Genomic DNA, 12,629 nt, shown 5'->3' with positions numbered 1-12,629 from the left:
AACAGATCACATTCTCCACAAAACAGTTCAGCAGCTCTCTGTACTTAGCTTCTTGTCCACCTTTGATCCACCCAATGATGGCAGATTCATCTGAGTATTTCTGCAGATGACAGGACTCTGTATAGTACTGGAGGTCAGAGGTGTACAGAGTATTAGTCTCTGGTGGTGCTCAGTGCTGCTGACTACTTGATTAGACATCTGACCTTTCAGTCTAATAAACTGTGGTCAGTTTGTCAGGTAGTCTTTGATCCAGGGGATTGTTGATGCCTCCATCTGAGTTTACTGAAGTTTTTCACAAAGTCAGGCTGAATTATATTAAATACACTGTAGAAATCAAAGAACATGATTCTTACAGTGCTGTCTGTCTCTAAATGATAGTGGATTTGCTGAAGAAGGTGTATGATGGCATCTTCAACTCAGGGGGTTCAGATAGTTGCTTCTTTGCTTGCTCAGGTGAACCAACAGAACTCTCTCTATGAAGTTCATGATGTGGGATGTCAGAGCAACAGGCCTTATGACTGTTGGCTGAGTCTTCTTTGGCACTGGAACAAGGCAGGAGGTCTTTCACATCACTGGAACTGTCTCGAGTGCAAGACTATGGGTGAAGAGGTGCGGTAGAATGAGCTGAGAGTAGGGTTGTCAAAAGTATCGAAACTCAAAAAAGTATCGATATTGAAATGTTGTATCCGGATACAATACTCGTTTTTAAAAGTATCGATACAGTACCGTCACCAGTGGCACCTAAGCAGTCATTCATCTAGAGTGCAGAATAGAGGACAATGCACTTTCTGAACACTGTGTGATTGAATAATTCTGTGAACTTTTCGGTTTCAGACTTTTTTTTTGTAAGAGGTGCAGCTGCTAAGACTTATTTTTGTTTCTTAACTGGTTTGGCTAGTGTCATTATTATGTGTGCAAAGCATAGCCAAGGAAGGAACACTTAATTTGATTTTTATAAGTTTTTTATCAAGCTTGCATAATATTATGCACAGCATACAACCTTTATTGTGTTTATTTATTGTATTTTATTTATTAATGAAAATATTTCTGTTGAATTTTGGAGTCTTTGTTTTTATCCTTGTGGTATCGAAAATGGTATCGAGTATCGAATATTTTCCTTAGTATCGGTATCGAGTTGAAAAGTTTAGTATCGTGACAACCCTAGCTGAGAGCTGCTCTGCACAGGCCTTCAGGACTTTAGAGCAGAAACCATCAGGACCTGGTGACTTATTACAATTTAGTCTCTCCAGTTGCCTCTTCACTTGACTACTAGAGATAGACCATACCATACCATATTAACTTTATTTATGAAGCACTTTATACACTGACATGACTAAAGTCCTGTACACAATCATAACATACAATTCAATTATATAATATTAAATATTAAATACAAAATACATGTTAATATACAGACACAATAAAACAAAGTGAAACCTCTCTGATTGTCCCAAAAGCCAAAAAAAAAGATGGATCTTATGAAGAGACTTTAAAACAGCGAGTGAAGAGGCCTGTCTTATGCCAAACGAAGATCATTCCATAGCTTGGGAGCTGCCACAGAAAAAGCACAGTCCTCTCTGAGCCCGCACTTTGATCTGAGAGAACGGGAAGGTGTATAAGAATAAACAGCTCAGACAGATAGGGAGGGGCAAGGTCATTAACAGCCTTAAAAACAAATAAAAGGATTTTAAAATGAATCCTAAAATGCACTGGCAACCGGTGTAAGTAAGCTAAAATAGGGGAAATGTGGTAAAATGTTTGTGTACCTGTTAAAAGATGTACAGCAGCATTTTGTGCCATTGAAGCTGGGAAATATAAAAATCATTGACCCCAATATAAAGTGCATTACAGTACACCAGCCATGTGCTCACAAACGCATGGATCACTGTTTCAAAATGCTGTCTGGAAAGAATAGTTTTTACTTTGGCTAGCTACCTTAAGAGGAATGTGATCTTCAAGCTTAAGACCAGCATTCACCTTGACCCCTAAATTTGTAACAACTGGGTTACTGGGCCAAAGAGCCAAGATTGGTCAGAGAATCTAAAATGGATCTGTCAAAAACAATTACCTCGGTCTTGTCCACACGAATGCATGAAAACGCTGCAAAATGTATGCCAGGCCTGTAAGTGGCGCTGTGGTGCCAAAGCAAAAATAGGCAACGAAATGTTGGGCATGCGCACTAATATTTATACATGGTTGCCCTGCGGGTCCATTTTGGTGGTTCAGTCAAATTCAGGTGCTGAACTATGTCGTCGATATTGCTCTGTTCTTCCTGGAGATATTCCAGAAGAAGAAGATTCTGTTGTAAGCCTGACAGCAGGGCGAGTAGCATGAGCAGCAACCATTCAACACAGTACAGCGCCATTGTTGTTGTGATACTGTGTCGCGCATGCGTGTTTAGAGGCGACGCTATGACGCATGCGTGTAAGAAAAAAAAATGCGGTTAGAGCTTAAAGATGGAAACCCGAAAACAACATTTCAAATTCTTCCTACTCTGAAGGCTTAATAAAAAAAAGATAGTTTACAGACCCCCAAAACGCCGGCTTCGTATGGATGAGAGGCTGGTTTGGTGAAAAATTTGTGCGTTTAGGCCAGGGTTTGGCTTCGTGTGGACGGGGCCTAAGTTTCAAGAAATGTAGGGCCACTCAGGCCTTCAAATCTTCCAGGCATAAAAACAGACTGGAGAGAGGTGGAGTCTGAGTTCTTTACTGGTAGATATATCTGTGTGTCATCTGCATAACAATGAATTCTAAAAATAGAGCCAATTGTGGAGAGGTACAACAAGAAAAGAAGCAGGCCTAGAACTGAAAAAGGTGATCTTCTGACCTGGCTGATAACAAATCACAGAAGCAGGAGGCAGTGGAGGGCAGGATGTCCATGTGACTGTGGAGATTAGAGAAAGATGCTGTGCTTGTTCCTGAATTGAATCTGTTGAAGAATATATTCGGTTCATTGGCTCTGCCCAGGCATCATCTGCTAACCATCATTCTGCTTGAACACTGTGATCCTCTTCATCCCTGACCACACATCTCTGATATTGTTCTGCTGGAGCTTGTTTTCCAGACTTTTCCTGTACTGCTCCTTGCTTTCTCTTATCTTGACCCTAAGTTGCTTCTGTATACTCCTCAGTAATTCGCTGCCCTCCTTCTTAAAGGCTTGTTTTAAGAGCACTTGCTTCAGATCAATTGTGATTCATGGTTTCTTATTTTGGAAGTATTGCACTGTTCTGGTGGGGGTGGTGTTATCTACACAGAACTTTTTGTAGTCAGTCAGACTTTCAGTCATTGCATTGATGTCCTCTCCATTTGGCTGATACAATGTATCCCAGTCTGTAGCCTTAAAAACAACCTTGCAAGGCTTCTTCAGCTTCCTAAAGCCATAAAGTGGCTTATAATCTGAGCAGAAAAAAACAAGACTGTGATCTGATCCTTGATATTTGCATAAAACAAGCCCAAAGTTTTGTTTTCCCTGGTGCAGCAGCTCACAAACTGTTGGGTGGTTGTTAGTGCAGCAGAGAGTGAGATGTGACTAAAACCAGCAGTTTTTGCCACAAATGCAATTGGCTTTTGTGTCTGTAGCTTATCAACAATGGAACAGATTACATGACGTGCAGTGTCAGCAATGGCAGAAGGTTACTAACAGAACACTGGTGAACTCTGGGCAAATAAAATGGCTGAAACCCAACTGCCAACACTTCAATATCTGAGCTGCAGTGAGGAATCTTCAGAGTAACATGTCCTGGATGACACCATCCGTTAGTCACATACACTGCCAACCGCCCTCCTCAGCTAAACTGGTTCTTGTGGACATAGTTGAAGTATTATTTAACCTTTAGAGATGTTAAGGAGCTCCTCCCAGATATAAAAGATCAACTTACTATCTTTGCTGTGGTTATGGATCATAACAAGTATCCAAAAGAGACAAAAATATAATTGAAAATCCCAACAGTTTCACAGCATTCATCAACAGACTCGAAAAACATCAGAAAGAGAAACTCTGATACAGAAATGGAAAGATTCAAGATTGAAAGGTCAAGCTAGCAGAGCTACTCCAACATGCAGCCACCTCAAGCAGCGCAATTCTAGAACTATAAATCCCCAAATTAACTAAAAAAACTAAATGTTATAGACTTCTGACAAAAAATATTAGATTGTATATTCTGGTACTTGCAGTTACCAGTTACTCTACATTCAGTTCCAGCCAAACGGCAGCAGTAAGTCCCCCACATGCTTGCCGCTGCAGAGGAGTTTCAGCTGGGATATCCAGCACTGCTGGCCAAGTGTATGGTGTAGGTCTGTTGCTCCGAACAAGAAGAGCATATTTTATTATTAGGATCATAATCCTGATGAAGTTACTGCAGAGAATGTTTTAATGTTTAATTTCTGAATTAAAAAAACAGTTTTTTCCAACTTATCAAATTTTGATGTCCAGGACATGTTTTGTGTAAGAATTACAGTAGTCCAACATTGAAGTAATAATGCATGGACTAGTTTCTCGTCATCACCCCTGGACAAGGTATTTCTAATTTTTGTAATATTGAGGTTTCCAAAACCATATTTGGGCTGTTTTCATCCAGTTAAGCTTTCAGAGTTAGCAAAACTATTATCTTCAGCTAAGCTTTCAACTTGTATGTTATATTTACAGGTTCAATAAAAATTTTTGAGGAAGTATTCCCTCTGATATCCTCCTCTATTTTAGATGTGATTAACCTATCGCATGTACCTCAGGCTTTTAAGGTAGCTGTAAATAGACCTTTACTTAAGAAGCCATCTCTTGACCCAGATGACTAGGTAAATTATAGACCTATATCTAATCTTCATTTCTTATCTAAAATTCATGAGAAAATAGTTGCCAAGCAAGTATGAGACCACTTAGACCATAATGAACTTTTTGAACACTTTTAATCTTGTTTTAGAGCTCATAATAGCATTAAAACATCTGTATTATACTCTATTGGACTTAGATAATAGACTTGCATTTGCACGTGTCCTGTTAGATCCCAGTGCTGCATTTGACACAGTTAATTATAATTTTCTTTTAGAAAGACTAATATTTTAGAATAGAATAGAATTCAACTTTATTGTCATTGCACTGTCACGAGTACAAAGCAATGAAATGTGGTTTGCATCTATCCAGAAGTGCTATACAGGATATAAATATTATTACAGGTATATGTACAAGCAAAAAGTAATAGTTAGGGACTGTAAAAAGTTGTGTATAAATATAAATATGAATATGAATATGAGAGCTACATTCACAGATTATACAGAATATACAGAATATACCGGAATGTTAGGAAATGGATTATATATATATTAGCGGCTTTATAATACAACATAAATAGTGGCACATAAGATTATTTTGCTTGGTCCCCAAAATTCCTTGAAACAGCTCTGTCAGCAGATGGCCGCTCACACTGAGCCTAGTTCTGCTGGAGGTTTCTTGCTGTTAAAAGGGAGTTTTTCCTCTCCACCCTTGATAAAATCATACTTGCTGTGAGGGATTGCTGAATCAATGAGTTGATGCAATCAGCTGATTTTCAATTCAATTCAATTCAGTTTATTTATATAGCGCCAAATTCACAACACATGTCATCTCAAGGCACTTTACAGTTCAACCAGATCATACAGTCAAATTGATACAAAGTTTTCTATCTAAGGAAAACCAGTTGATTGCATTGACTCATTGACTCAAATACAATCCCCCACACTAAGCATGCTTGTAGCGACAGTGGAGAGGAAAAACTCCCTTTTAACAGGAAGAAACCTCCAGCAGAACCAGGCTCAGTGTGAGCGGCCATCTGCCAAGGCCGACTGGGGTTCAAGGAGACAGAAGCAGAGATACAAAAAGCAGCTGTAAAATGCGGCCCCGTCCAGGAAACACACAGCCAGGCAGACGAGCTCCAAGGCAGCTCCCATGCCAGAGGACGAAGAGAGCACATCCACTCAGTCACGGTCAGAGAAACAGGACCACACTGGAAAACAGGCCGATCTCCAACATCTATAAACAAGGGTGTTGATAGAAGCAGCACAGCTGATGTTTCTTTCCAGGATGACGTCACAGCCAAACAGGAACAGACGAGGCAAAGCTACTCTGAGGAAAAGCAGAGAGAGCAGAAGGTTAGAGATTGAACTAACAGATTCTGCAGAATAGGAGAACAGAGAGAGAATGAAGCAGAATGATGAAATGGGGGTCCCTATGTCCTCCAAGCATAACTATAGAGATAGCTCAGGATAACCTGAGCCACTCTAACTATAAGCTTTATCAAAAAGGAAAGTTTTAAGCCTAGCCTTAAAAGTAGACAGGGTGTCTGCCTCACGGACTAAAACTGGTAGTTGGTTCCACAGGAGAGGAGCCTGATAACTAAAAGATCTGCCTCCCATTCTACTTTTAGAAATTCTAGGAACCACTAGTAAACATGCAGATTGAGAGCGAAGTGCTCTGTTAGGAACATAAGGAACAATCAGATCTCTGATATAAGATGGAGCTTGGCCATTTAAGGCTTTATATGTGAGAAGGAGGATTTTAAATTCTATTCTGGATTTAACAGGAAGCCAATGAAGAGAAGCCAGGATAGGCGAGATATGATCTCTCTTTTTAATTTTCATTAGAACTCTGGCTGCAGCATTTTGGATCAGCTGAAGGCTTTTAACTACAGTTTGTGGACTTCCTGATAGTAAAGAATTACAATAGTCCAGCCTTGAAGTAACAAATGCATGGACTAGTTTCTCAGCATCACCCCTGGACAGGATATTTCTAATTTTTGCAATGTTCCTCAGATGAAAGAAGGAAATTCTAGAAACCTCTTTGATATGGGATTTAAATGACAGGTCCTGATCAAAAATAACACCAAGATTTTTTACTTTATTATCTGAAATCAGTTTAATCCCATCCAAATGAAGTGACTGGCTAATCAGCTTCTTTTTCAGAGACTCTGGTCCAAAGACTATAACTTCTGTTTTGTCTGCATTCAGAAGCAGAAAGTTAAGAGTCATCCAGGTTTTTATGTCTTCAAGACATGCCTGTAATCTATGTAATGGGTTAGCTTCATCTGGATTTATAGACAGATATAGCTGGGTATCATCAGCATAACAGTGGAAATTAATCCCATGCTGTCTAATAATTCTACCAATTGGGAGCATGTATAAAGTAAAGAGAATTGGTCCTAGCACTGATCCCTGTGGTACTCCACAGGTAACCTTTGAGCGTGTTGAAGATCTATCATTAACATGAACAAACTGAATTCGATCAGATAGATAAGATTTAAACCAGTCTAGTGCTGTTCCTTTAATTCCAACAAAATATTCAAGTCTTTCTAAAAGAATATTATGGTCAACTGTATCAAATGCAGCACTAAGAGCCAACAGGACGAGCACAGATACAAGTCCATTATCTGAGGCCATGAGAATATCATTAGTGACTTTCACCAGAGCTGTTTCAGTGCTATGATGAGCTCTAAAGCCAGACTGAAACTCTTCAAAAAGTTCATTATGGTGGAAGTGATCGCAAACTTGTTTGGCAACTACTTTCTCAAGAATTTTGGACAAGAAAGGAAGATTGGATATAGGTCTATAATTGACCAAGTCATCTGGGTCAAGAGACGGTTTCTTAAGCAGAGGTTTAATTACAGCAACCTTAAAAGCTTTAGGTACATATCCCTGTAACAGAGATAGATTAATCACATCTAAAATGGAGGAGGAGATCAAAGGGAATACCTCCTTAAATAACCTGGTTGGAACTGGATCTAACATACAAGTTGAATGCTTAGATGAAGACAATAATTTTGCTAATTCAGAGAGTTCAACTGGATCAAAGCAGTCTAAACCCGGTTCAGATTCCATGACTACCTCAGATACAATCGCGGATAGAGGAGTGCTTATGATCTTATTTTTAATAAGATCAATCTTATTTATAAAGAATCCCATAAAATCATTGCTGCTAAGAGCAGGTGGAATGGACGGTTCAACAGAGCTATGGCTCTGGGTGAGTTTGGCAACTGTATTAAAAAGAAATCTAGGATTATTCTTATTCTCCTCTATTAATGAGGAGAAGTACGCTGCTCTTGCTTTACAAAGGGTCCTCTTATACAGCAGTAAACCATTTTTCCAGACTAGGAAGGACTCTCGCAGGCCTGTGGAGCGATATTTTCTCTCCAGTTTCCTAGCATTTTGCTTCAAAGTACGCAGCTCTGCATTAAACCAAGGAGCAAGCTTTCTATTTTTAACGGTTTTCATTTTCAAAGGAGCTGCGTTGTCTAAGGCAATACGCAGAGAACTAGCAACCCCATCAACAAAATCATCAACCTGTGAAGGGGAATAAGCTAAGCTTTTGCACTCTGCAGCACTGCTCAGCGACACAGAGGAGAGAGAAAGTGAAGCAGATTCTTTAAAATTTATAACTGCACTATCTGATAAAGATCTACTAAAATTGAACCTTCTTTTGGGGGAGGAGAACTCTGTTAAAGTAATCCTGAAGGTTATTAGAAAGTGGTCAGAGAGGACAGGGTTGTGAGGAAATACTGTTATTTCTTCACATTCTATGCCGTATGTCAGCACAAGATCCAAAGTATGAAGATGAGAATGCGTGGGACTATTCACATTTTGAACAAAGCCAATAGTGTCTAAGATAGCATTAAAGGCTGCTCTTAAGCTATCGCCTTCAATGTCAGTATGGATGTTAAAATCTCCCACTATGATGACCCTGTCAGTATTTAATACCAAATCAGAAAGGAACTCTGAAAACTCATCTAAAAATTCAGAGTAAGGACCTGGTGGACGATACAAAGTTACAAAAAGAAGAGGTTTTCTTGCCTTGAAATTTGGATCAGGGAAATTAAGGGTTAAATGTTCAAAAGAGTTGTAGGTATTAATTGTTTTGGGAGTAATCAGTAAGTCAGACTGGAAGATTGTTGCTACTCCTCCTCCTCGCCCAGAACTTCTGGGGATGTGAAAATTTAAATAGCTTGAAGGAGTTGCCTCATTTATGCTCACATAATCCTCTTGCTGCAGCCAGGTTTCTGTAAGGCAAAACAAGTCAATGTGATTATCACAAATCAAGTCATTAACTAGTAGACTTTTAGAGGAAAGCGATCTTATGTTAAACAGACCGCATTTAATTGTTTTAACTTTTTCCCCAATTGGAGTTATTTTGATTTTAATTAGATTATCATGACTTACTCCTTTGGGAATCTTTGCTAATTTATTAGATTTTGGTCGTGGGCAAGACACTGTCTCGATGGAGTAAAGAGTGGGTAACAGTAGAGAAGCTGCAGAGATGTGTGTTAAACTACAACTCTGCTTCCTGGTCTGCACCCTGGGTGGTCAGGGTTTTGGAGGACTAATAAATGTGGCCAGATTCCTAGAAAGAAGAGCTGCACCATCCAAAGTGGGATGGATGCCGTCTCTCCGAATCAGACCAGGCTTTCCCCAAAAGGATTGCCAATTATTAATGTAGCCCACGTTGTTTTCAGGGCACCACCTAGACAACCAGCGGTTGAATGACGACATGCGGCTAAACATGTCATTTCCTTTAACAGAAAACCAATCTAACTGTATGATCTGGTTGAACTGTCTCTGTAAAGTGCGCTGAAATGACGTGTTGTGAAACTATATGAATAAACTGAATTGAATTGATGCATGAATCGAAACAGTCATGCTTACCTTGTTGTGCATGACATGTTTTGAAGGAGTAGCCTTATAACAGTTAAAAGCTCAAAAAGTTGATTTTGCATTTGGCTCTTTAAAACATAATTTAATTTAACACACAATCTTTTTGGACTTCAAAATTGCAACTTTAACGTGCATTACATCTCGAGATCCACAAAATTCAACATTACAGGATTACATTAAGGCTAACTGAACCAGGTGGATAAATTAAGGTTCTGTAGATTTTTTAGCAGATTATAAAATCTCATCAGAAATTTCCCTTTTTCCTTTGACTGTTTATTTATCTCTGAATAATTTTTTTCTGAGAGACTTCTCCAAATAACAACAGCAATAACTAAAAATGCTTTTCCTTTTTTTCAATTTAGGGTAATGTATTTAAAAAAAACAGTATTAGAGCCGTATGGAGGACCAATCCTGCCATAAAAAATAAATGCATAAATAAATAAATACTTGAAAAATAAATAAGCATACAATTATTTGCCCCCCCAAAATACAATCAATTCGATTGATACCTACGATGAAGTCATCAGTGAGCTGAGACATTTAGCAACTGTTTTTGAAAACAATGCCAATGCTTGTGTTTCTGAAAAGGAGGACCCTTTTTTTTTTGGTGGTGGTGGAGGGGGGGGGGGGGGGGGGGGATTCTGGCTGCTTGCGGCCCTCGCGGCGGGGGGACGCACAGGGCCACGGCTATCGTCACCGGGTCAGGTTTGGTCGCTCTGTCCCCTGCTGGCTCCCCAGGGGGAATTTCAAAATCGTGCAGTTCAGCAGAACTGAGGCGTGAGCTCCTGGGCTAGTTTGGGAACTCCGGCGGACAGGGGAAGGGAGTGAGTGGGGGACGGAGCGACCAAACCTGACCCGGTGACGGTACCCGCAGCCTCGTGCAAGTGGGGGGAAGCACTGTAGGGCAGGATGGAAGCATACCGTCACCGGGTTGGGTTCGGTCGCCCCGTCTCCGGCTGGCTCCGGACCCGGATCAGCCCCAGAGCTGGTGGCTCGGTTTGAATTCCTGGTCTGGTCCAGTCAGCGGCCCAGCCAAATGTCTCAGCTCACTGACAACTACATTGTAGGTAGCCATGTTTGTTGTCATGGTGGCCAGTGGCTGCTAACCAGCCAGTGAGGAGAAGTTTAGCCCTTCTGACACAACCTCCTCATTTGCATAATGAGACTGAAATAAATAAATAGGGTAGCGATACATAGGAAGAATAAACCAGACAAAAATATTATAACATGCATATAAATAAATACTTAAAGAAATAAGTAATAAATAAATAAAGTTGAGGAATATAACTGACAATAAATAAATAAGGTAATTATTACAAAGGCAAATAAATAAAGAAGGTAATTAAAAGAGATATGTATATTTATGTCTCACTGTATGATTTAATTTCAACGTACAACGTATTTTTGGGGGCAGTTAATTGTATGCTTATTTATTTTTGGAGCATTTATTTATTTATGTATTTTTTTTTAATTATGGCAGGATTGGTCCTCCATAGAGCTGATATAGAGCTGTGATTATCTGTCTTCAATTTGCATTTTAATTAGATGTTCTCATCACTTCAGTGGTTCAATATAAACTCCTTTTTTTTGGTGTCGTCTCATAGGCCACCTCACCCGAGCTCCCAGCCCACCAAAGCCAATCATTACAAGGACGTCTTCCCACACGTTGGCTCCTGAACATCCAGTACCCATCCTAACGCGGAGCTCCTCCTATCGAGAGCCATCTATGAGCAATCTGAAGAGAGCTAGTGCTGAAGTGGAGGTGATCACTCAGTCCAGTCCACCAGGAAACCGTGACAATATGATGACTTTTAGCAGCAGCACACTACCAAGGTAGCAGTTTAATCTAATTTTGTCCAACCAGAGTTGATCAAAACAGATTTATTGTACAATCAATACCTTTAATTTAAAGTAAGCTTGTATGAGGGATGCAAATAGCAACTTTTAAACTGAGCATGCACAAGGAGAAATGGGCTTAGGAATGCTCTCACTCACGTTTAATAGGCGTACGGGAGGGGTAACAGGCTTGTGTATTTGCATTTTTCTTCTAAAGTGGAGAATTAAAAAAAAAAGAATCACAAAAATCCTCCACTATACTTTTAGATAGGCTTCATTTTCTCTTTTTGTATATATTTCATCCTTCAGGTCTCATGGAGGCTCCTCGGTGGAGGAGGGCCGTATTCAAAGGCGCCATGCCTCTATCCACACTTCCATGGACTCCACCCGATCCAAACAGCTGCTCAGCCAGTGGAAGAACAAGAATGATAACAGGAAACTGTCGATGCAGGCGATGGATGGAATACGGCACCATCCTTCTTCCTCTCCCCAAAGAAACATGGAATTTCGTTGCTCCTCAGAACCATCTGCCATGGGCCTGGAGGCAGAGCTCCGGAGTGGGGGCCACATGCCATCAGCCTCCAGCCAGGAAGTGGAGATGCGTACCGGGGCCCACATCCCAGCACAATACATGAAACTTGCAGCAAATTCGGTGCCTATAAGTAACCATAATCATCTTGCACATAATGGGAGCACTGGAATGGCTGCTGGGGCCCGTGTTGCCATTCACCCTCGACCTGGCTCCTCCCAGCTTGTTCACATTCCTGAGGAGGAAAATCTTCACAGTAAGGATCAGGAGAGTGAATCAGAGGACAGCATGATGGACGGCGGTGGGTCAGTGAGAGAGAAATGGCTTAGAGTAGCAGAGAAGACCACCCTTCCATCCAGACCCTTAAGTGCTGGAGGACAGCCTCGTCTAATGCAGGTTAAACTTTTCATTATGCTCTTATTTATGTTTCTTTACGAGTTTTGCAATTTAATTCCATTAATAAGTTGTCCATTTGCTTGTTTTAATGCTTAAGGCTGAAATGAATCATGCCTAATAATCTCTACTGCATATCCGTTTCTGCTGAATCAAAGTAAATAAAGCCAAGCTGCTCTTACTAAATTTGACAGTTGGAGCAG

General features: G+C 40.3%; 1 protein-coding gene across 1 annotated transcript in view; it reads left to right on the top strand.

The window, feature by feature from the left end:
* Positions 1–12,629, top strand: part of LOC119795163 (2-lysophosphatidate phosphatase PLPPR4-like) — a 52,038-nt gene that overhangs the window by 34,250 nt on the left and 5,159 nt on the right. Inside the window, exons 8-9 of the mRNA XM_038303014.1 lie at positions 11,273–11,501; positions 11,814–12,429. Of these exons, the coding sequence (XP_038158942.1) occupies positions 11,273–11,501; positions 11,814–12,429 (845 nt within the window). The remainder of the gene's footprint in view (positions 1–11,272; positions 11,502–11,813; positions 12,430–12,629) is intronic.

The sequence above is a fragment of the Cyprinodon tularosa genome, unplaced genomic scaffold, assembly GCF_016077235.1.
Source record: "Cyprinodon tularosa strain WSP-4 unplaced genomic scaffold, ASM1607723v1 ctg501, whole genome shotgun sequence".
NCBI lineage: Eukaryota > Metazoa > Chordata > Actinopteri > Cyprinodontiformes > Cyprinodontidae > Cyprinodon > Cyprinodon tularosa.
Note: the sequence above shows the minus strand (reverse complement) of the source record. Positions and strands in the feature narration are given on the sequence as shown.